Source organism: Conger conger, chromosome 13, assembly GCF_963514075.1.
Source record: "Conger conger chromosome 13, fConCon1.1, whole genome shotgun sequence".
NCBI classification, from domain to species: Eukaryota; Metazoa; Chordata; class Actinopteri; order Anguilliformes; family Congridae; genus Conger; species Conger conger.
The window spans coordinates 9,046,022-9,070,535 of NC_083772.1; the positions used below are offsets into that span (position 1 = coordinate 9,046,022).

A 24,514-nucleotide genomic window follows, 5' to 3' on the forward strand; every position below is an offset into this window, starting at 1 on the left:
TTATTTAACAATTTTGCCAAATGTTTGCCGATAAATTTCCACCGCCACTACTATGTGTAAAATCCGAAATTACATTAAAAATGTTTTTAAAAAAAAGCAAAGAATACATAAATAAAATCAAATATACAGCACCAACCCATCCTCCACATAGTTCCTTGCATGCTGCTCTCGCTGGGATGGCCTCTGTACAAACACTCATGGCAAATGAAAAGGCAAATCATCAAATTCTTTGCATATTTTCTTTTTCTTTTTTTATCTTTTTGTTTTCAACTCACACATGTGGCATATTTTACATCTTTGCAATAAAACATGGTTACGATAGTATTTAAGATTTTACATATCCAAAAATATCTCACCACCATTTTTGGATGACATTAACCTGTTAAACGGTTTGTGAGTTGTGTACTGTACTGTACGTGCTTGTGGGTGGGTGTGTGTGTGCGCGCAGGCGTGTGTGTGTGTGTGTTATTGAGAAACCTAGACACACCAATCACACCCCTTCTCTCTGCACAGGCTATAGACTCATATTGCGTTCCGTCGTTGTGGTTGCAGAACTTCACTACACCGATTTTCCCCATGATTCAATAGTCTTAAAATACAAATACCAATGAGTAAAGAATTCAGTGCTAAAAACCGGCTAATACAGGGTGGATGACAGATCGGTAAATCACAGCAATAAATAATGATATGTTTCTGGTGCAAAGTGCCAATACAAAGATTTCCATTAATTTCCCTTAAATAAATATGACTGCGAGTGAATATTATTATTATTTTTTTTTTTGAATTTTTGTTATTTTGAGAACATTACATTCTCATAACATGCCTCGTAGCCCTACCAACACAATATGTACATCTATGACAAAACGGTCACCAAATATACAAAGAACATGAAGGATCTGAAAGGGTTTCACCCTGGATGACTATTCTGAGCCTGCCTACCTGTGAGCGGGAAACCTGTTAGGGCAGCACACCTGCATGTCCACCCTGTCGCTCTGCTGCTGTTCACTTTAATACAGCAACCCCCAGTACTGTACATCGCTGCTGTTCACTTTAATACAGCAACCCCCCAGTACTGTACATCGCTGCTGTTCACTTCAATACAGCAACCCCCCAGTACTGTAAATCGCTGCTCTTCACTTCAATACAGCAACCCCCCAGTACTGTAAATCGCTGCTGTTCACTTCAATACAGCAACCCCCCAGTACTGTACATCGCTGCTGTTCACTTTAATACAGCAACCCCCCAGTACTGTACATTGCTGCTGTTCACCTTAACACGGAGTAAATCCCACTAATCGCTGCTATTCCTTTTAACAGAATACATTATACGTGAAGGCAGAACGGCCTCAGAAGTGAACGTGGATATCTTACCATGATATTTTCCTCCAGAAATAGGCTTCTGCAGAACTAAACAAACAAAGCTGTGTTTAAAAGGTACCGTGTATATATGTGTCACTAACAGAGTATGTAATTGGGCCCTTCTTATAACAAATAAACATGAAAATTAACTCAACAGACTACCATCACCACTGCTATGCGATAAAATGGACGTGGCTACGTTATCACACAACGAGAAGGTTTTTCGAGAGTTGAGGGATGTACAGGGTGTGTCTGAACAGGTAGTAATAAAAAGGCCTTGTCTAATGAAGAGATCCTCACAGATAATGACAGTTTCAATTGTGAAAATGCAACTTTTCCTACCAAAAATAGCAGATTTATAGTTCATGCACAATTATATTTTCCTACCTGTGTATGAAATACTTTTCTTTTTTTTTTTTTTTTTCTTTTTTTTTTTTTTTACATGGTTTTACTTTTTCTTTTTAAAAAAGTATCCCTCTAAGGTAAGGTAAGGTGTGCATCTGCCATACAAAGTATCAAAGTTGTTCATTGTAGGCCCTGTTTTGATTATGTATTTTTCACAGTTTCTGAAAAAATATGAACAAACGTTAATATATATTATTTGATATGAGAATTCCCACTCCGGCCAATTAGCATTTTGCAGGGGAGTCACTCCTAGCCCTCCCCACAGCTCTACAACGGGTTCACATGGTAACGGGTTCACATGGTAACAATGACCTGAGCAGACGCTCAAGCGTGAAGCAAAAACACAAAAATGACAGTTTTCAGGTGTTGGGACTACGATGGTGGTCTATTGCCAAGTGGTGTGGACTCCTCACCCAGAGGAAGGGGCTGGCCGGGCACGCTCTCTCTCTCTCTGCGGTTCTCATTTGACTTTTCTTCTTCTGGGTTTTGTTCTGTTCCTGGTTGTGTGGCTCTGCCCCCCCCCAGCCTGTGTCCTGTGGTGTGGAGGAGGGGGGAGGGGCCGGGGGGCAGGGGGCCGGGGGCCAGGGGGCCTGGCCTTCCTCTCAGTATCTGTTCTGGTGCTCGTAGTGCCAGCGGTTAAAATCGATGTTAAACGCCACGATGCTTCCGGACGCCATGCCCGTAATCAGAGTCCTGTTAGGCGTGAGGTGAGGAGGGGGGGGGGGGGAGAGACAGGGAGGGGGGGGACATTGCATTAAGTTATGTTCAGTCCCAGAACAGTCCCTAGCATCCCACAGCAGACCAACATGAGATGGATTCATTATCCAGAAATCCAGATCCGTTTTACTGAATGTATACTTCCCAACTTGTGTTCATCAAACCCCCCCCCCCCCCCCGAAACCTGTATAAAATGAAAGTGTGTGAGAGAGAGAGAGGGAGAGAGAGAGAGAGAGAGAGGGAGAGAGAGCGAAAGAGCCAGAGAGTGCGAGAGAGATTGCAGATGTAGCTCAACTTCAGAAAAGCTTGTTAAGGGGCCTAAACTGGTGAATTAAGAGAAGGGTCCTCAGTAAGTGAGGAGGCCCCTGGAGCAGCTCTGTCCGTCTGGAGCCCTGTCCGTGAGCCGCAGCCAGCTGATGTCACAGGGTCAGGCTATAAGCACACACCCTGGGGGTCCTCCTGCCCCTGCACACAGCCTGTGAGCCTCACTCTCACCATTACCGTTAAATCACAGGACATCGGGCATGAAAAACTAAACGCTAAATGACAATTGCTGAAAACAAATGGAACATTCTGCCACCACACTGCCACCACACTGAGTCCGTGCAGACACAGTGGTTGGTTTTAGAGGCTGTGTTTAAACAGTAAGGGTCTTTGTATGCACATTGCGCATGGAGGGCTAGGGCTGAGGGTTTCAAACACGGGACCCCCATGTTACCGGCGATGTTAATAGCCATGTTAGTAGCTCCTTCCTATTTCCAGGGTCATGTCATGATATTAGCTCCTCCTCCTGCTTTTGGTGAGCGGGAAATAACCTGGCCCCATCTTGCATGCAAATCTAGTATGTTTGTGTGTGTGTGTGTGTGTTTCTGTGTGTGTGTGCGCGCTTCTGCCCTGTGCACACACGTGTGGGAGCCGTGGCTAGGCCAGACCACTGCCAGGAAGCCCTCAACATGCTTGCCAACGCTATAACAATCCCTTTCTATTTAAGGAAAAACAGGCCTGAGATCTGCCCTGCCCCTACCACCCTCAGTGTGTGAGCCACGGCTGAGAGACCCATCAGGGAGGCTGGGCTGGACGATGATCTCACGGTAGCCAGGCCCCGCTGGCTGTGGGCCGGGCAGGAGGGCCGCTCACCTTTGGTCATGTGACAGGTCCATGGCGCGGATGCCGGCGTCACAGCCGGGGTAGATGTAGAGCTGCTTGAAGTCGCAGGCCTGCCACACCTCCACCACGCCGTTGTCCCCGCCCGTCACCAGGTTCTGCCCGTCGCTGCTCAGGAGGATGGCCTGAGAGGAGGAGGCAGGGTTACCAGGGTTTAGGGTACAGAACCTACCGAGGGGTTACACTCACTCTAGGGTTTAGGGTACAGAATCTACCGAGGGGTTAAACTCACTCTAGGGTTTAGGGTACAGAACCTACCGAGGGGTTAAACTCTAGGGTTTAGGGTACAGAACCTACCGAGGGGTTACACTCACTCTAGGGTTTAGGGTACAGAACCTACCGAGGGGTTAAACTCTAGGGTTTAGGGTACAGAACCTACCGAGGGGTTACACTCACTCTAGGGTTTAGGGTACAGAACCTACCGAGGGGTTAAACTCTAGGGTTTAGGGTACAGAACCTACCGAGGGTTACACTCACTCTAGGGTTTAGGGTACAGAACCTACTGAGGGGTTAAACTCACTCTAGGGGTTAGGGTACAGAACCTACTTGACAGGTTACAAACACTCTACGGGTTAGAGTACAGAATTATCCAAAGAGGATCCAGTCACTCTAGGGCAGGGGTCTCCAATCTTATCCAGAAAGGGCCGGTGTGTGTGCAGGTTGTTGTTTTAGCACAGGACTAAGACAACTGATTCTACTCATCAAGGTCTTGATTAAAGACCACGATTAGTTCATTAGTATAATCAGGTGTGTTACTGCTGGGTTAAAACAAAAACCTGCACCCACGCCGCCCTTTTAGGATAAGATTGGAGACCCCTGCTCTAGGGTTTAGGGTGAGGAACTTACAGATAGGATACAGAGCTCATCAATTGCTTTGCATATAAATGTACAGATGAAATGTGTTGGTGTTCCCCAGCCCCACTGAGGGGCGGGAGGCGGGCGGGCGGCTCACCCGGGTGGAGTCGTTGACCTCCATCTGCGCCAGCTGTTTGCCGTTGATGCTGAAGTTGCAGAAGCGGCCGCGCTCGTAGCAGATGATGCAGTGGCCCTCGCTGGACACCGAGATGAGCCGCGGGCACAGGCAGTTATCGGGGCCCTCCAGGGCCCGCAGCAGGTCCCCCGTGATGGTGTGCACCAGACAGGGGCCCTCTGTTAACACACCACCCAAATCAACCGCGGCCCCTCCACACTCACACTAATACAGACATGTATTAGACCCGTATATACAAGTAGCGACGTATTAGACCCGTATATACACATACATACATGTATTAGACCCGTATATACACATACATACGTGTATTAGACCCGTATATACAAGTAGCGACGTATTAGACCCGTATATACACATACATACATGTATTAGACCCGTATATACACGTACATACGTGTATTAGACCCGTATATACACGTACAGACATGTATTAGACCCGTATATACACATACAGACATGTATTAGACCCGTATATACACGTACAGACATGTATTAGACCCGTATATACACATACATACATGTATTAGACCCGTATATACACATACATACGTGTATTAGACCCATATATACACGTACAGACATGTATTAGACCCGTATATACAGGTACAGACATGTATTAGACCCGTATATACACGTACAGACATGTATTAGACCCGTATATACAAGTAGCGACGTATTAGACCCGTATATACACGTACAGACATGTATTAGACCCGTATCAGACAGTACATACTGTACATAAAGCACTGACCTTTGGCACCGCTGATGACCAGACCCAGCTCCGCACAGACGGACACACAGACCACCTCATGGTCATGACCCGTCAGCACTGCCCGAGGAGCGGGATAATCACCTGCAGCACGGGAGAGAGGGGGGGAGGGAGGGAGAGAGGGGGGGAGGGAGGGAGAGAGAGGGGGAGGGAGAGGGGATATAGGAGATGGGAGAGAGGATATAGGAGATGGGAGGGAGGTAGAGGAGATGGGGGAGGGAGGTAGAGGAGATGGGAGAGGGAGGTAGAGGAGATGGGAGAGGGAGGTAGAGGAGATGGGAGAGGGAGGTAGAGGAGATGGGAGGGAGGGAGATGGGAGATGGGAGAGAGGGAGGGAGGGAGAGGGAGGGAGGGAGATGGGAGAGAGGGAGGGAGGGAGGGAGATGGGGGGAGGGAAGAGAGGGAGGGAGGGGGAGGGGGAGGGAGAGGGAGGGAAGAGAGGGAGGGAGGGGAGGGAGAGGGAGGGAGGGGAGGGAGAGGGAGGGAGGGAGGGGGAGGGAGAGGGAGGGAGGGAGAGGGAGGGAGGGAGAGGGGGGAGAGAGGGAGGGAGAGCGGAGAGAGAGGAGAGAAGGGATGAGAGATTGAGGGAGAGGGAGGGAGAGGGGAGGGAGGAGAGGGAGGGAGAGGGGAGGGAGGGAGAGGGAGGGAGGGAGAGGGAGGGAGAGGGGAGGGAGGGAGAGGGAGGGAGAGGGGAGGGAGGGAGAGGGAGGGAGAGGGGAGGGAGGGGGAGGGAGGGAGGGAGAGGGGAGGGAGGGGGAGGGAGGGAGAGGGAGGGAGGGAGAGGGAGGGAGAGGGAGGGAGAGGGGAGGGAGGAGAGGGAGGGAGAGGGGAGGGAGGGGGAGGGAGAGGGAGGGAGGGGGAGGGAGAGGGAGGGAGAGGGGAGGGAGGGGGAGGGAGAGGGAGGAGAGGGGAGGGAGAGGGAGGGAGAGGGAGGGAGAGGGGAGGGAGAGGGAGGGAGAGGGGAGGGAGAGGAGGGAGAGGGGGGGGGGAGAGCGGGAGAGGAGAGGAGAGAAGGGATGAGAGATTGAGGGAGGGAGAGGGAGGGAGAGGGAGGGAGAGGGGAGAGAGAGAGAGAGGGAGGGAGAGCGGAGCGAGAGAAGGAGAGGGAGAGCCGGAGAGAGAAAGGGGATGGGAGAGGGGAGAGAGAGGAGAGAAGGGATGAGAGAGATTGAGGGAGCGGGAGGGAGAGAGGATGAAAGGGGGAGAGAGAGGGAAGAGAACAAGAGATGCTGAAGTTGGGGAGGGCACACCAGGAGGTCCACCCACCAGGGGCAGAGGAAAAAGCCTGTTCCCTTTTTTTCCAAATAAAAAGTGCCTCAACACTAAGCCAAAAAAAAGGAAAAGGTGCCTCTTTTTCTCCCCCTGGAAGAGCAGCTACTCACAGTGGCGGACCGCACCCGGCCTGTCTGCGCTGGGCGTTCTGGGGGGGCCTGTCTGGGCCGTCCCAGCCGGGCTGATGCGTGGGATGGCAAAGGTTGCTACCTGGCAACGTCAAAAGTCGCCGGTGAAGCGGAACATTCGCGGTCAAAGGGTTCACTCCTCTGTAGACACTCATCAGAACTATTCTACTCCACCCACACCCAGCACAGCGTCCGCACCTTACCTGGGCAGGCCTCACCTGCAGAGGATAACGCCCCTCCGCTGGTGAAGCTGCCGCTCTACTGCCATCTACCCCCAATCTGGCTTCCTCCAAAAAACAGGTTCACATCCCACTCAACTTAACCTCCTAAGACCTGGCGTACACATGCGCGGACTCCACATTTTGGGCTGTACAACCATAATACTTCATTCTTAAGACCGAGAGTCCACATACGTGGACATCATTTTTCTCAAAAACTACATCATGTCAAAAGATGATGCTTAGTTTTTTTTACTTATCAGGTCCCAATAAGCCCAAATGGCAAAGAGAAATTAAAAATGCATACCAAAAAAGAGTGCGGGTCTTAGGAGGTTAAGTTTGGGTACTGAGTACTCCTGGAGAAAGATAAACACCAGCAGCGACGAGCACAACCCTTACGCCACGGGAGCCAGCCGCACGCAGCAGTGTCAGGCGCTGTGTTTGACGGCCTCCTGGCCTCCGTAACACTCACGTAAACGGCAGGAGAACGGACCTCCCTGCCCGGGTCATGTGATTGACAACGGGCAGGGGGGGAGAGGTCAGTATGGAGGCTCCAGGACTCCTCCATCACAGCTGTACAGGACTGCGATATTTTGGGGCTAAGGGTTGGTGTTTTACTTACCTTCTGCTACTCTATAAAGCGACTTTGGGACGACTTCTGTGAAAAGCACGATACAAATAAAATGGAATTGAATTGAATTATAGCCCTCCCTTTCTGCCAAGATGTGTCTACATATTCCCCACTCTTCTCCACCCCTCTGTATACAGATGCCTCTCTGTGTCAGTCTCTGAAATTCAAATTCAAATGATTTATTGGCATGACGTACTAGCAAAAATATTGGCAAAGCATATACACAGAAATATGGGAAAACATTAGAGTACGAATGCATCCGAATGCATAGTGTCTGGTCTCCCTCTCATTCAGGTGCTTACCCCTGTAATAGGGGATCATCCCACATTCCTTTCCACCACTCCCCGCCCAGCCTAATAATAATAATAATAACAATAATATTACATTAATGGCATTTGGCAGACGCTCTTATCCAGAGCGACTTACAGTAGATTTTTAGACTAAGCAGGAGACAATCCGCCCCTGCAGCAATGCAGGGTTAAGGGCCTTGCTCAAGGACCCAACGGCTGTGCGGATCTTATTGTGGCTACACCGGGATTAGAACCACCGACCTTTCAGGTCCCAGTCACGTACCTTAACCACTACGCTAGCATTGCCATAATGTGCTTTGCGCTTTACAAGGGAGGCTGGTACTACCAATGCTCTCACATGACTGCATGACACAACATGTAAGAATCTGTGTGGTAGTAGTGATAAGATAGTGTGTTTGAGCAGCCCTGGTGTAAGATAGTGTGTTTGAGCAGCCCAGGTGTAAGATATTTGAGCAGCCCTGGTGTAAGATAGCATGTTTGAGCAGCCCAGGTGTAAGATATTTGAGCAGCCCTGGTGTAAGATAGCATGTTTGAGCAGCCCAGGTGTAAGATATTTGAGTAGCCCTGGTGTAAGATAGTGTTTGAGTAGCCCTGGTGTAAGATAGCGTGTTTGAGCAGCCCTGGTATAAGATAGCGTGTTTGAGCAGCCCTGGTGTAAGATATTTGAGTAGCCCTGGTGTAAGAGTGTGTTTGAGCAGCCCTGGTGTAAGATAGTGTGTTTGAGTAGCCCTGGTGTAAGATAGTGTGTTTGAGTAGCCCTGGTGTAAGATAGTGTTTGAGTAGCCCTGGTGTAAGAGTGTGTTTGAGTAGCCCTGGTGTAAGATAGTGTGTTTGAGTAGCCCTGGTGTAAGATAGTGTGTTTGAGCAGCCCTGGTGTAAGATAGTGTGTTTGAGCAGCCCAGGTGTAAGATATTTGAGCAGCCCTGGTGTAAGATAGCATGTTTGAGCAGCCCAGGTGTAAGATATTTGAGTAGCCCTGGTGTAAGATAGTGTTTGAGTAGCCCTGGTGTAAGATAGCGTGTTTGAGCAGCCCTGGTATAAGATAGCGTGTTTGAGCAGCCCTGGTGTAAGATATTTGAGTAGCCCTGGTGTAAGAGTGTGTTTGAGTAGCCCTGGTGTAAGATAGTGTGTTTGAGTAGCCCTGGTGTAAGATATTTGAGTAGCCCTGGTGTAAGAGTGTGTTTGAGTAGCCCTGGTGTAAGATAGTGTGTTTGAGTAGCCCTGGTGTAAGATAGTGTTTGAGTAGCCCTGGTGTAAGATAGTGTGTTTGAGTAGCCCTGGTGTAAGATAGTGTGTTTGAGTAGCCCTGGTGTAAGATAGTGTGTTTGAGTAGCCCTGGTGTAAGATAGTGTTTGAGTAGCCCTGGTGTAAGAGTGTGTTTGAGTAGCCCTGGTGTAAGATAGTGTGTTTGAGTAGCCCTGGTGTAAGATAGTGTGTTTGAGTAGCCCTGGTGTAAGATATTTGAGTAGCCCTGGTGTAAGAGTGTGTTTGAGCAGCCCTGGTGTAAGATAGTGTGTTTGAGTAGCCCTGGTGTAAGATAGTGTGTTTGAGTAGCCCTGGTGTAAGATAGTGTGTTTGAGTAGCCCTGGTGTAAGATAGTGTGTTTGAGTAGCCCTGGTGTAAGATAGTGTTTGAGTAGCCCTGGTGTAAGAGTGTGTTTGAGTAGCCCTGGTGTAAGATAGTGTGTTTGAGCAGCCCAGGTGTAAGATATTTGAGCAGCCCTGGTGTAAGATAGCATGTTTGAGCAGCCCAGGTGTAAGATATTTGAGCAGCCCTGGTGTAAGATAGCATGTTTGAGCAGCCCAGGTGTAAGATATTTGAGTAGCCCTGGTGTAAGATAGTGTTTGAGTAGCCCTGGTGTAAGATAGCGTGTTTGAGCAGCCCTGGTATAAGATAGCGTGTTTGAGCAGCCCTGGTGTAAGATATTTGAGTAGCCCTGGTGTAAGAGTGTGTTTGAGCAGCCCTGGTGTAAGATAGTGTGTTTGAGTAGCCCTGGTGTAAGATAGTGTGTTTGAGTAGCCCTGGTGTAAGATAGTGTTTGAGTAGCCCTGGTGTAAGAGTGTGTTTGAGTAGCCCTGGTGTAAGATAGTGTGTTTGAGTAGCCCTGGTGTAAGATAGTGTGTTTGAGCAGCCCTGGTGTAAGATAGTGTGTTTGAGCAGCCCAGGTGTAAGATATTTGAGCAGCCCTGGTGTAAGATAGCATGTTTGAGCAGCCCAGGTGTAAGATATTTGAGTAGCCCTGGTGTAAGATAGTGTTTGAGTAGCCCTGGTGTAAGATAGCGTGTTTGAGCAGCCCTGGTATAAGATAGCGTGTTTGAGCAGCCCTGGTGTAAGATATTTGAGTAGCCCTGGTGTAAGAGTGTGTTTGAGTAGCCCTGGTGTAAGATAGTGTGTTTGAGTAGCCCTGGTGTAAGATATTTGAGTAGCCCTGGTGTAAGAGTGTGTTTGAGTAGCCCTGGTGTAAGATAGTGTGTTTGAGTAGCCCTGGTGTAAGATAGTGTTTGAGTAGCCCTGGTGTAAGATAGTGTGTTTGAGTAGCCCTGGTGTAAGATAGTGTGTTTGAGTAGCCCTGGTGTAAGATAGTGTGTTTGAGTAGCCCTGGTGTAAGATAGTGTTTGAGTAGCCCTGGTGTAAGAGTGTGTTTGAGTAGCCCTGGTGTAAGATAGTGTGTTTGAGTAGCCCTGGTGTAAGATAGTGTGTTTGAGTAGCCCTGGTGTAAGATATTTGAGTAGCCCTGGTGTAAGAGTGTGTTTGAGCAGCCCTGGTGTAAGATAGTGTGTTTGAGTAGCCCTGGTGTAAGATAGCGTGTTTGAGCAGCCCTGGTATAAGATAGCGTGTTTGAGCAGCCCTGGTGTAAGATATTTGAGTAGCCCTGGTGTAAGAGTGTGTTTGAGTAGCCCTGGTGTAAGATAGTGTGTTTGAGTAGCCCTGGTGTAAGATATTTGAGTAGCCCTGGTGTAAGAGTGTGTTTGAGTAGCCCTGGTGTAAGATAGTGTGTTTGAGTAGCCCTGGTGTAAGATAGTGTTTGAGTAGCCCTGGTGTAAGATAGTGTGTTTGAGTAGCCCTGGTGTAAGATAGTGTGTTTGAGTAGCCCTGGTGTAAGATAGTGTGTTTGAGTAGCCCTGGTGTAAGATAGTGTTTGAGTAGCCCTGGTGTAAGAGTGTGTTTGAGTAGCCCTGGTGTAAGATAGTGTGTTTGAGTAGCCCTGGTGTAAGATAGTGTGTTTGAGTAGCCCTGGTGTAAGATATTTGAGTAGCCCTGGTGTAAGAGTGTGTTTGAGCAGCCCTGGTGTAAGATAGTGTGTTTGAGTAGCCCTGGTGTAAGATAGTGTGTTTGAGTAGCCCTGGTGTAAGATAGTGTGTTTGAGTAGCCCTGGTGTAAGATAGTGTGTTTGAGTAGCCCTGGTGTAAGATAGTGTTTGAGTAGCCCTGGTGTAAGAGTGTGTTTGAGTAGCCCTGGTGTAAGATAGTGTGTTTGAGTAGCCCTGGTGTAAGATAGTGTGTTTGAGTAGCCCTGGTGTAAGATATTTGAGTAGCCCTGGTGTAAGAGTGTGTTTGAGCAGCCCTGGTGTAAGATAGTGTGTTTGAGTAGCCCTGGTGTAAGATAGTGTGTTTGAGTAGCCCTGGTGTAAGAGTGTGTTTGAGTAGCCCTGGTGTAAGATAGTGTGTTTGAGTAGCCCTGGTGTAAGATAGTGTGTTTGAGTAGCCCTGGTGTAAGATATTTGAGTAGCCCTGGTGTAAGAGTGTGTTTGAGCAGCCCTGGTGTAAGATAGTGTGTTTGAGTAGCCCTGGTGTAAGATAGTGTGTTTGAGTAGCCCTGGTGTAAGATAGTGTGTTTGAGTAGCCCTGGTGTAAGATATTTGAGTAGCCCTGGTGTAAGAGTGTGTTTGAGCAGCCCTGGTGTAAGATAGTGTGTTTGAGTAGCCCTGGTGTAAGATAGTGTTTGAGTAGCCCTGGTGTAAGAGTGTGTTTGAGCAGCCCTGGTGTAAGATAGTGTGTTTAAGTAGCCCTGGTGTAAGATAGTGTGTTTGAGTAGCCCTGGTGTAAGATAGTGTTTGAGTAGCCCTGGTGTAAGAGTGTGTTTGAGCAGCCCTGGTGTAAGATAGTGTGTTTGAGTAGCCCTGGTGTAAGATAGTGTGTTTGAGTAGCCCTGGTGTAAGAGTGTGTTTGAGCAGCCCTGGTGTAAGAGTGTGTTTGAGTAGCTCTGGTGTAAGAGTGTGTTTGAGTAGCCCTGGTGTAAGATAGTGTGTTTGAGTAGCCCTGGTGTAAGAGTGTGTTTGAGTAGCCCTGGTGTAAGAGTGTGTTTCAGTAGCCCTGGTGTAAGAGTGTGTTTGAGTAGCCCTGGTGTAAGATAGTGTGTTTGAGTAGCCCTGGTGTAAGAGTGTGTTTGAGTAGCCCTGGTGTAAGAGTGTGTTTGAGTAGCCCTGGTGTAAGAGTGTGTTTGAGTAGCCCTGGTGTAAGAGTGTGTTTGAGTAGCCCTGGTGTAAGAGTGTGTTTGAGTAGCCCTGGTGTAAGAGTGTGTTTGAATAGCCCTGGTGTAAGAGTGTGTTTCAGTAGCCCTGGTGTAAGAGTGTGTTTGAGTAGCCCTGGTGTAAGATAGTGTGTTTGAGTAGCCCTGGTGTAAGAGTGTGTTTGAGTAGCCCTGGTGTAAGAGTGTGTTTGAGTAGCCCTGGTGTAAGAGTGTGTTTGAGTAGCCCTGGTGTAAGAGTGTGTTTGAGTAGCCCTGGTGTAAGATAGTGTGTTTGAGTAGCCCTGGTGTAAGAGTGTGTTTGAGTAGCCCTGGTGTAAGATAGTGTGTTTGAGTAGCCCTGGTGTAAGAGTGTGTTTGAGTGTGGGGAAGCGCACCTCCAGTGACACACAGTAAGTTCCACAGCTCGCTTGTGTGAACATAATAGAGTCCGGGCGTCCTCCTCCACACTGGCCTCAGCTGCTCCCCCTGGCTATTCGGCACGAGTGCACACAATCACCGGGGCAGGGCACCATAATTAAACTGGCCCCTTAGTGTAATTAACATGATCACTGCAATTTGAAACCAAACCGTCATTAGTGTCGGGAGGGATCAATACAGTGCTGGAGGGGTGAAGCAAGCATCACTCTTCCCAGGAAAAACAGACCAGTCTTCAAGCGAACGCTCGGGGGAAACTAATACGGCTGCCACTGAAAACCGTTAAAACCAGCCGCCCGATTTCTCAAACGGGCCTTTAAACTCCACGCTAGCCTGGGGGACATCGCTGGCATGGGGAGACCAGAGAGTTTATTTTACATATCAATAGGAACGCAACCAGCCCGAGAGCACATTTAAACCAGTGTACAGTGATGGGTGCATCTAGGCAAGCAGGAACAGGTCTATCGTCAGGTGTGACTATGGATGTGCTACACGGACTGCATGTGAAAGGAGAGTCCAGTGGATGGCTGTACCAGCTGTATGTAAGTTCAAATGTAGGCTAGTTATAATGTAAAAGTTTACTAAAGTAAGGTTTACACATTTGCTGCAACCCGGTTTCGGGTCAGACCATAAGAGGAAAACAGAAAGGGAACTGGAGTGTGGAATGAAAACGGCAGAAAGCTGCACCGTCAAGTAACTCCTGAATTATCTGCCTCACGAAACTAAATAAACCAGGCGGGTCTTGGAAGGTTTACTGGGCACGATGCGGCTTTGAACACTGAAACTCCTAAACTGTAACTGGGGCAGCCTGTAGTATAGTGGTACACACTGGGACCCACAAGATCGGTGGTTCGATCCCCGGTGTAGCCACAATAAGATCCGCACAGCCGTTGGGCCCTTGAGCAAGGCCCTTAACCCTGCATTGTCCAGGGGAGGATTGTCCCCTGTTTAATCTAATCACCTGTACGTCGCTCTGGATAAGAGCGTCTGCTAAAAGCTATTAATGTAACGTAACGTAACGTAACGTAACGTGACGTGACGTGACGTGACGTGACGTGACATGACGTAATGTAATGTCATGTGATGTGATGTAATGGATTGTAACTCTTAGTAGATTTAGAGTACCCTATCCCCAGTGGAGATTAAATCTCCACCCAGAATCGTCTTAAAAAATAATAATAATTAAAAAAAAGAAAACAAAAAACAAATAGTGTCCTCATGGATGAATGTGTAATCCAGCTGGAAACACTAACTAACTGAAGTCACTATACGGTGAGCAGAGGGGCCAAACCAAAGTCAGAGTCGGGGGGAGAGCAGGGGCAAGTAATACACTGGGGTGAACAAACCAAAATGGGCAAGAACCGAGTCAAAGAGGTCGAGGCAACGGTCAAAGTCCAAAAAGCAAGTCAAAAAGGGGCTAGACAAGAATAGAAAGTCAAACAAAATATGGTCATGCAAAGTCAATGACATAGCTACAAATCCACAAGCAGATGTTGAAAGAGCTAGCCTCTCCTGGCGAATGCAAATGGCGGCCTTTTCAGACCAGACAAACCGGAACCGGAACCAGAACAGGAAATTGTCGATCTGCGATAAACATAGACAAATGTAAACATAAAAGCTTACGTCAGAGGGCGTACAAAACAAGGACGGGTTGCATCACAAAAACTAGTTTTGACCCTGAACTTAGTAGCTACTAAATATTTACCCCTGCCTCTAAGGTGGTGTTGGAGGTCTGGAGAGGATGCCTCTGGGCCCAGTTTTTTTTTTTTCAGGAATGCATTTCCCAAATAATATTATATTTCTACAATAATGTTATATTTGGGTACTAATAAATAACTTTTACATGCAAAAAAAGGTACAAATTAATTATGGCTAGGGGTACAATGGTATGCACCTATTGGGCCCTACACCCACCCGGTGATAAGTGCTGTACGTTTTTAGGCACTATGTTGAGTGTGAAGACCGAGGAGGAGGTAGAGCGAGAAAGAGAAAGGCAGACAGACAGACAGACAGAGAGAATAGAGAGAGAATAGAGAGAGAGGAGAGAGAGATCTCCTGTAGGCCTGGTAAGCACACAGAGCTCCAGGGACAGCAGGTCCCAGAGAGACAGCTCAGAGTGTCGCTGACGCGGCTAAGCCCCGCGCGAGCTCGGACCGAGCGGAACATGTGTCAGGAGAGGGACCCCCGGGGACCCCCGGCGAGCCAGGTCCAGCTCACCTACGCTGACAAAAGATTTAATCAGCCCCCGCCTCTGCCCAGGGGACACACCCAGCTCCCGCAATTACTCTGTGCAAATTCAGCCCTCACGCCAGAGAGGGGAGGGCGGGGGGGGTCCAGGGCGGCCTGCCTGTGATTGAGCTGGAAGTCATTTTAATTATCACGCGCTTACGACACACGCTGCCCATTCTCCCTGCCTTGTAAAATCAATTTTCTGCACCGGCGTCTGAGATCTATGGGGGCAAATACCGAGAGACCTCTGGGATACTCTCTCCTCCGGGCGTCTCTCGGCCGCGCCCGCCGTACCCGCGGTAACGCGCGGGAGGACCGCGGCGGGAGGCCACGCTCACCGCACGGTCACGGAGACGAACACCGCCGCTGGGAATCACACACGGACCACGGACGCGCGAGCAGGGAGACGTTCCACCAGCGCCACGCTGCGCCTTCCTCACTTCCACAGGAAGAGAGCTCTGCTTCAGAGGCTCCATTTCACTGGAGCGCCTCAGAGGAGTCTGGGAGAGTGTCTCTACAGTAGAGTGCACACAGGGACCACTTACAGGGCAATCACGGCTTTTCCAAACACCAAAGGCGACGGTGCTAAAGACGTACACTCATACTGGCCTTAAAGAACTTTCCTGCCATAACAGGATTCTCAAAAAAAATTATCTGCATTCTAAAACTATCATTACAGTGTAGTGTAGTGAGTTTTTCATTGCACAAAGCGGACTTGCACACTCAGTTTGTCATTTAAAATTAAAATATCACACCACAGAAAATAAATGTATCGTTTTAGAATTGAATTTAATGTCCTTGTTCGAATGTAAATTAAAGATTGAAAGCCCAGGGTTTTTTTTTGTGATTTATAAATGCAAATATGTCCTTGGGATTGCAAAAAGATGCAAATGATTTTTCTGAAGTTGTCCTTCCTGCACACAGCCACTAGAGTGCACTGTTCTTCACCCTGAGAGGCTGAGGAAGCAGCACCACACACACTTCCCCTGACTTTCCCTACTGCGTGAACTGTGTGTATACTGTATGAAGCCTGTCCTCTAAATTGAGTTGAACACATCCATTTTTTTAGAGCCAATTTTACACTCAAGTATTACGAGTCCAGGGGACTGTCTGAAGCACTCTCCTCAGTGAAATTAAAACCAACCGTAGCAAAGTGTGTGTGCCACACTTACAAATTTGAATTTTTTTTTTCAGGGTGCATAACTCCAGAGGGTGACTGCAGGAGGTGGATTTGTTCCTCCCAGTAATCCTAAATGTTCAAGTCAGTTCAACATTTACACACTAATGCTGGTTCACTCATACTCACAGTCCCACACAGAAAATACTGGCACAAAAACATAAAAAAATTGGCACCTGAATGTAAGAAACACTAAGGAAGGGTCAATATATATTTGCCATATATGTTAAATATAAGCCAATATATCTTTCCAGTGCAGGGTATTAGAATATAGTAAAAAGCAGCTCACAACTTCAACAAATATCAATATCAATATCAATATCAATATCAATATCACAAAAAAACTATTGGGCTAATCAAACAATTAAATAATAAAGAGCCATTCAGATCCTAAAATAGCTGTGCACCCCAGTCAGTTTGCATATACACACCTGCAAATGACTCATGCTTTTTAATGTGCACTTTAAGGACTAAGATACTAGGGCAAATTTATGACATATACTTTTAGTGCAGAGATGAATATAATGAATACAAAGGCCTTAACAAAAGTGAATATTACTGGTAGTTTTCAGCTGGCTGTTGCCATTTTACCTAGCGCTTAATTTTCATTTGAAATTTGGCTGAGATATGCTTCTGCATTTGTGCAGCTACTCTGGGAGTTAGTTAAAAGAAGAAGAGTCCCTGTCCTTAGCCCCCCCCGGTGTGTCCGTAGGCCTGTCTTTGTGTCTGGGCACTGCACAGTAAGCACTATCTCTGTAGGTATCAGGGGGATTCTGTTTTCCTTCTCTGGTAACAAGAGTGAATCTGCCCTCTGCTAATTGGAGGCAACCAAGCTGAAATTCTTAATTAACTGTCTGAGCTGCACTGAAGTTAATTATAAAACGCTGGTACCTAAACCACAGCTCCTGTAACATCTGACACTTGGAAAAACCACACTACCACCCCCACCCCCCACCCGCCCCAGTCTCACCCCCTCCACCACCGTCCTCAATTTTCCTCCTGCTTCTCCCGTCTCCGACTCCAACACTCCTCTCATTATCGACAGCAGAAGGAACACATCGTTTCGGCTTAGATCTGTACTCTGCTTGGAGGGTAGAAAGGCAGGCACACACGCACACACACACACACACACACACACACATCTCCCCATCTCTAAAGTTTCACACCATTCTTTCTGCGTGTATTGACTAACCGCTCGCACACGCCCCAGGCCGGTAACGACAGGTGGAGTTAGGGAACAGAACACACTCTGCACTGCAGGAGCTCAGGAGCTCGTTCAGCAGACAGGCACCTGGACTTTTTGTGCTGGTGATGTATGTACCAGCACACAAAAAAATCTAACTGTTCTCCCCCTGCACTGTCTGACGGAAAGGACTGCTAAGTACAATTAGGTGGATTCACTCCCTGTAATAATGGATCATACACTCCGCATTCATTCACTGTCTGCGGCCATTTCCCTACACGGTAACAGTGAAGACCCACTCTATTAGGGTAGGGCCGTTAATAAGTACACTAGCCAGCGGTGGTACATTGTGGAGCTTGATTGGTCGGTTACACAGACGTGGTGTCACACAGTGCAGAGCAACAGTATGGTCAGCAAGGCTGCTCAACTCCAGCAAAGGCCTCCCGTTCCAGCACTAAGGGCCGTCTCCACCGGGAACTATAACTGCAACTGTGAGGATATATCAGCGACTATAAACCTTTTACTAGTCCACATCTACGATGTGTTACTAACACTAACACACACACACACACACACACACACACACATACCTTGCGAGTATGGACAGTGCCTAGTAGAGAGCGTTAAGAATCCTTGGAGACGTGTTTGTAAAAATGACTCAAAGGAATCTGAATGGATGTCCATCATTACTGTGTCTTTTTTTTAAAGGAGGGTAGACTGCCTGGCCTCTGTTTGTATTCTTACTCAATTCAGACAGAAAGTGTAACAGACAGGCCCCACAAGGCCTGGAGAATTGGCTACCCGATGGACTGAGCTGTATAATTTCCACATCAGCTCAATATCATTTTTTTTTACCATTACCCCTATAGTGTAGGAACTTGAAATGAGCCTTTGAACCCTTTGAAGATAGTGTTTGGAAGGTCAGCGCTTTCAGTTACCAGTAGCGATTGTTACATCAGCCTTGGAATGTTCAGTTCAGAACATTCGAATCACATATTTGTCTTCTTAACCAATTCCTTTGCCAGGCACTCACACTGGCTTTGCCTGAACCTTACGGTGCAATTTCACTCTTCAAGTTCGGCGAGCGTTTGGGGCTTTGGGTGAGGAGGCAGCAGCACGGGGCTCAGTAGCCCTGTGCTTACAGTGTGTCTCCGGCTCACACTCACTGTTGTTGGGATTGTCTCCGATGATGTGGTGCCTCCCACTCCAGTACCAGAGCAGCAGTGTGGCGTCCCTGGACCCTGACACGATGTAGCAGTCGCCCCCGATGTAGGACTCGGACCGGGCCAGACACGTGACCACGTCCCAGTGCCCGAACACAATCTGGGTCAGCTTGCCTGTGGAGCAGAGGGGAGGGGGGTGACACGGAGGTCCTGATTGGCTCCTGCACTGACCACACCCCGGACAGGGGAGCCCAGACTAAGAAGACCTGTGAAGACGGGAAAACCTCCCTCTACCTGCAATATGGGGGACATTTTAGGAGGACAATTAGGAGTGGGTATGAGACCCAGTACAGAATTAGGAGTGGGTACCTGACCCAGTACAGAATTAGGAGTGGGTACCTGTCTCAGTACAGAATTAGGAGTGGGTATCAGACCCAGTACAGAATTAGGAGTGGGTACCTGTCTCAGTACAGAATTAGGAGTGGATACCTGTCTCAGTACAGAATTAGGAGTGGGTATCAGACCCAGTACAGAATTAGGAGTGGGTACCTGTCTCAGTACAGAATTAGGAGTGGGTATCAGACCCAGTACAGAATTAGGAGTGGGTACCTGTCTCAGTACAGAATTAGGAGTGGGTACCTGTCTCAGTACAGAATTAGGAGTGGGTATCAGACCCAGTACAGAATTAGGGGTGGGTATCAGACCCAGTACAGAATTAGGAGTAGGTATCAGACCCAGTACAGAATTAGGAGTGGATACCTGTCTCAGTACAGACTTAGGAGTGGGTACCTGTCTCAGTACAGAATTAGGAGTGGGTATCAGACCCAGTACAGAATTAGGAGTGGGTACCTGTCTCAGTACAGAATTAGGAGTGGGTATCAGACCCAGTACAGAATTAGGGGTGGGTATCAGACCCAGTACAGAATTAGGAGTGGATACCTGTCTCAGTATAGACTTAGGAGTGGGTACCTGTCTCAGTACAGAATTAGGAGTGGGTATCAGACCCAGTACAGAATTAGGAGTGGGTACCTGTCTCAGTACAGAATTAGGAGTGAGTACCTATCTCAGTACAGAATTAGGAGTGGGTATCAGACCCAGTACAGAATTAGGAGTGGGTACCTGTCTCCGTTGAATAGACACGGAAGCTCTTGTCCCAGAACCCACACACCAGGATGTAGCGGTTGTCGGCCGTCACCACAAAACAGTGCGTGTTTATCTGGATGCTCTGGTCCACAAGGTCTGTGATTTGCCTTTTGTTCATCCCGGAGTTATTGGCTGATGAGAGGCATATAAAATAACATGAACATGGGAAATTCTGATTGAGTTGTGTTGGAAAATGACAGTCTTAGAGAGTTGCTGTGGAGCTTTCCCACTGTAGCACTGTAAGCGTTTTCAGATATGCCTCTGTCCCACTGTACAAACCCCAGTCCCAGACACTCACCGATAAGGGGGTCCATCTCGATCGGGAGGTGATGGGCCTGTTCCAGAGAGTATCCTGGTGCTCCCCTGAGACCTGTCTCACACACACAGAGCCTGTTACTGCCAGTCTGCACAGCTATCACTCTCTCTCTCACACACACACACACACACACACACACACACACACACACACACACACACACACACACACACACACACACACACACACAGAGCCTGTTACTGCCAGTCTGCACAGCTATCACTCTCACACACACACACACACACACACACACACACACACATAGCCTGTTACTGCCAGTCTGCACAGCTATCACTCTCTCTCTCACACACACACACACACACACACACACGCACGCGCACACACACACACACACGCACGCGCACACACAGAGTGGCATTATTATCACATATTATTAGTCTTGTGACCTGAAACACGGTTGAGCAGGAGAGGGGGGAGCTGCAGCTGTGTTTATGAGGGTGGGGCAGACAGGCAGGAGGTGTGAGCCCAACGCACTGCAGTCACAGTCTGGCTTCTCTGGAACGGTTACCTCTCGCCCCCCTAACCCCTGACCCAGAGGTGATGAGGGGGGTAACAGCGTTCACACACGCCTAAACACCCACATGTGGTAGTGTTCACTTCCACACCCTATACCTGCGCTGCCGTCTCCCACATGTGACCGGCCCCAGTGCTGCTAAGAGCACGTGCGTGTGTAAGTGTGTTTGAGAATGTAATGTGTAAATGTGTGTTTGTGTGCGCGTGTGTTTATGTGCTCGTGTTTGTGTGTGTGTGTGTGTGCTTATGTGCCTGTGTATGTGCATGCATGTTTGCGTGTGTGTGTGTGTGTGTGTGTGTGTGTGTGTGTGCACGTGAGCATGTGTGTGTGTGTGTGTTTGTGTGTGTGTGTGTGCATGAGTGCGTGAGCATGTGTATGTGTGTGTGTGTGTGTGTGTGTGTGCGTGAGCATATGTGTGTGTGTGTGTGTGTGTGTGTGAGTGCCTGAGCATGTGCATGCGTGTGTGTGTGTGTGTGTGTGTGTGTGTGTGTGTGTGCGTGAGCATGTGCCTGTGCATGTGCATGTGCATGTGCATGTGCATGTGCATGTGCGTGCGTGCGTGCGTGTATGAGCGTGCGTCTGTGTGCCCGGTCTCTCACCCACGGTGTTGTGCCAGCGGTTGACAGCGAACAGGCGGCTGCAGGTGACCGTGACGACGGCCGGCACGGTCAGGTGGGGCAGGGTGTTCGCCGCTACGTGCGTGACGGGCGAGTTGGACGGGAACTTCAGCACCATGATCACGTCCTGCTGCATCTGGTCCTTAAACATGAGAGGACTCTGCGGAAGGAAACACTGATGAGCAGAAGAGAGAAAGACAGAGGGAAGGGGAGAGATGGAGGGAGGGAGGGAGGGAGGAATATGATGGAGTGAGAGAAGAAGAGAAGACAGGATGGAGAGAGAGGCAGTTAGTGTGGCGGTTTGAGGAAAAACAAGGCAAAGACACGGGCGGAGGCTGCATGCCCAGGGGGGTGGGGGTGGGCGTGGGGAGTGGAAGGTTGGGGGGTGCATCTGGAGAGGGGACCCCCTAAAGACGCACTCAGTACAGACAGGAGGGGGGGGGCAGCGGGTGAGGGGGTCTGGACCCCGCAGTTGGATGGAAACTGTCTGGCGAGAGGTTAACCAGAGGTGGAGGATTTTAATAAGAGTGATGATGAGCAGGAATGCACAAACCACTGTACAGTCAACACTGCCAACATTAGCACCGCAACCCTTCACAGCCAAAACAAACTAATGAGGCAAAACAAATGCAAAATAAAAACTCACACACAGTACACACAGCTAGGTAATATGTGCAATTAAACCAAATGAGAAAGCCGAACAGGTCTATGCTTCTCTGTTTGGACAGAACAACAGACAGGTACGTCAGGGGCATCTCTGTTTGGACAGAACAACAGACAGGCACGTCAGGGGCATCTCTGTTTGGACAGAACAACAGACAGGTACGTCAGGGGCATCTCTGTTTGGACAGAACAACAGACAGGCACGTCAGGGGCATCTCTGTTTGGACAGAACAACAGACAGGTACGTCAGGGGCATCTCTGTTTGGACAGAAGAACAGCAGACAGGTACGTCAGGGGCATCTCTGTTTGGACAGAACAACAGACAGGTACGTCAGGGGCATCTCTGTTTGGACAGAAGAACAACAGACAGGTACGTCAGGGGCATCTCTGTTTGGACAGAGGAACAACAGACAGGTACGTCAGGGGCATCTCTGTTTGGACAGAGGAACAACAGACAGGTACGTCAGGGGCATCTCTGTTTGGACAGAAGGACAACAGACAGGCACGTCAGGGGCATCTCTGTTTGGACAGAGGAACAACAGACAGGTACGTCAGGGGCATCTCTGTTTGGACAGAAGAACAGCAGACAGGTACGTCAGGGGCATCTCTGTTTGGACAGAGGAACAACAGACAGGTACGTCAGGGGCATCTCTGTTTGGACAGAGGAACAGCAGACAGGTACGTCAGGGGCATCTCTGTTTGGACAGAGGAACAGCAGACAGGTACGTCAGGGGCATCTCTGTTTGGACAGAAGAACAGCAGACAGGTACGTCAGGGACAGCTCTGTTTGGACAGAAGAACAGCAGACAGGTACGTCAGGGGCATCTCTGTTTGGACAGAACAGCAGACAGGAACGTCAGGGGCGGTTTTGGCACGGCAGTGATGGCCAGGTGCCAGAGCGCGTTTTCCCTGGCTGACATATTTTCCCTGTGTACAATAATAACTGACAGGAACGCTGTGCTGACTGTTTTTCTGACTGCCGCGTTTCCCGTGAGCGACAGCTCGTACCAGCCCGGTGACTCATCAGGAGGCTTCAGCGCCGGATCAACGTGAGAGAAAGAGTCCCGGGAATGTTTACGCCCCGTCAGAAAACACACCGACGGGTCTCCAAGTTTTAGAGAGTCGAATTTAAGATGGCGGAAGAAGCAATCGGGTGAGCAAATGGCAGAGCAACATTGGTAACATGTCATCATTGATGTGTGTAGCATGTCTCTGTGAACCTCAGACTTCTATTTATACTCTCCCCCTCCCCCTCTCCCCCCCTCACCCTCTCCCCTTTTCCTCTCTCTCTCTTTCCCTCCCTCACCCTCCTGCCCTCTCTCCCCCTCTCTCACTCTCCCCCTCTCTCTCTCCCTCCCCCTCCGTCCCCCTCTCCCTCTTCCCCCTCACCCACTCCCCTGTTCCTCTCGCCCTCTCTCCCCCCTCTCTCTCCCCCTCTCTCCCCCTCTCTCTCTCCCCCTTCATCCCCCTCTCCCTCTCCCTCTCCCCCCCCTCACCCTCTCCCCTGTTCCTCTCGCCCTCTCTCCCCCCTCTCTCTCCCCCTCTCTCCCCCTCTCTCTCTCTCCCTCTCCCGCTCTCCCTCTCTCTCTCTCTATGTGTGAACAGAAATAGCCTTCATAAATTGCTTTTATGAAGTGACTGCAGGGCTTCCAGCCTTGCTACAATACAGACTGGATCAGGGTGTTTCAGGCCGTGGAGATTGAGTTAAACGGTCCCTGTGGGACTCGCTGAAGGTCTGGGAAGCCAGGTAGAGCTAAGGGCAGCCAGGTAGAGTTAAGAGAAGGCAGGTAGAGCTAAGGGCAGCCAGGTAGAGTTAAGAGAAGGCAGGTAGAGCTAAGAGAAGGCAGGTAGAGCTAAGAGAAGGCAGGTAGAGCTAAGAGAAGGCAGGTAGAGCTAAGGGAAGGCAGGTAGAGCTAAGGGCAGCCAGGTAGAGTTAAGGGAAGGCAGGTAGAGCTAAGGGAAGGCAGGTAGAGCTAAGGGAAGGCAGGTAGAGCTAAGGGAAGGCAGTTAGAGCTAAGGGCAGCCAGGTAGAGTTAAGGGAAGGCAGGTAGAGCTAAGGGCAGCCAGGTAGAGTTAAGGGAAGGCAGGTAGAGTTAAGAGAAGGCAGGTAGAGCTAAGGGAAGGCAGGTAGAGCTAAGGGAAGGCAGGTAGAGTTAAGAGAAGGCAGGTAGAGCTAAGGGAAGGCAGGTAGAGCTAAGGGAAGGCAGGTAGAGTTAAGGGAAGGCAGGTAGAGTTAAGAGAAGGCAGGTAGAGCTAAGGGAAGGCACGTAGAGTTAAGAGAAGGCAGGTAGAGCTAAGGGAAGGCAGGTAGAGCTAAGGGAAGGCAGAAGGCAGGTAGAGCTAAGGGAAGGCAGGTAGAGCTAAGGGAAGGCAGGTAGAGCTAAGGGAAGGCAGGTAGAGTTAAGGGAAGGCAGGTAGAGTTAAGAGAAGGCAGGTAGAGCTAAGAGAAGGCAGGTAGAGCTAAGAGAAGGCAGGTAGAGCTAAGGGAAGGCACGTAGAGTTAAGAGAAGGCAGGTAGAGCTAAGGGAAGGCAGGTAGAGCTAAGGGAAGGCAGGTAGAGCTAAGGGAAGGCAGGTAGAGCTAAGAGAAGGCAGGTAGAGCTAAGAGAAGGCAGGTAGAGCTAAGGGAAGGCAGGTA

The 24,514-nt window shown here is 49.2% G+C and overlaps 1 protein-coding gene across 1 annotated transcript in view; it reads right to left on the reverse strand.

Moving 5' to 3' along the window:
* Positions 1–2,332: 2,332 nt before the first annotated feature.
* The window catches only part of nbeab (neurobeachin b), a 353,874-nt gene continuing 331,692 nt past the window's right edge, over positions 2,333–24,514 (reverse strand). Inside the window, 8 exon segments of the mRNA XM_061216918.1 lie at positions 2,333–2,456; positions 3,618–3,769; positions 4,597–4,793; positions 5,390–5,491; positions 18,607–18,777; positions 19,723–19,878; positions 20,045–20,116; positions 21,197–21,389. Coding sequence (XP_061072902.1) covers positions 2,366–2,456; positions 3,618–3,769; positions 4,597–4,793; positions 5,390–5,491; positions 18,607–18,777; positions 19,723–19,878; positions 20,045–20,116; positions 21,197–21,389 — 1,134 coding nt within the window. The 3' untranslated portion in view covers positions 2,333–2,365.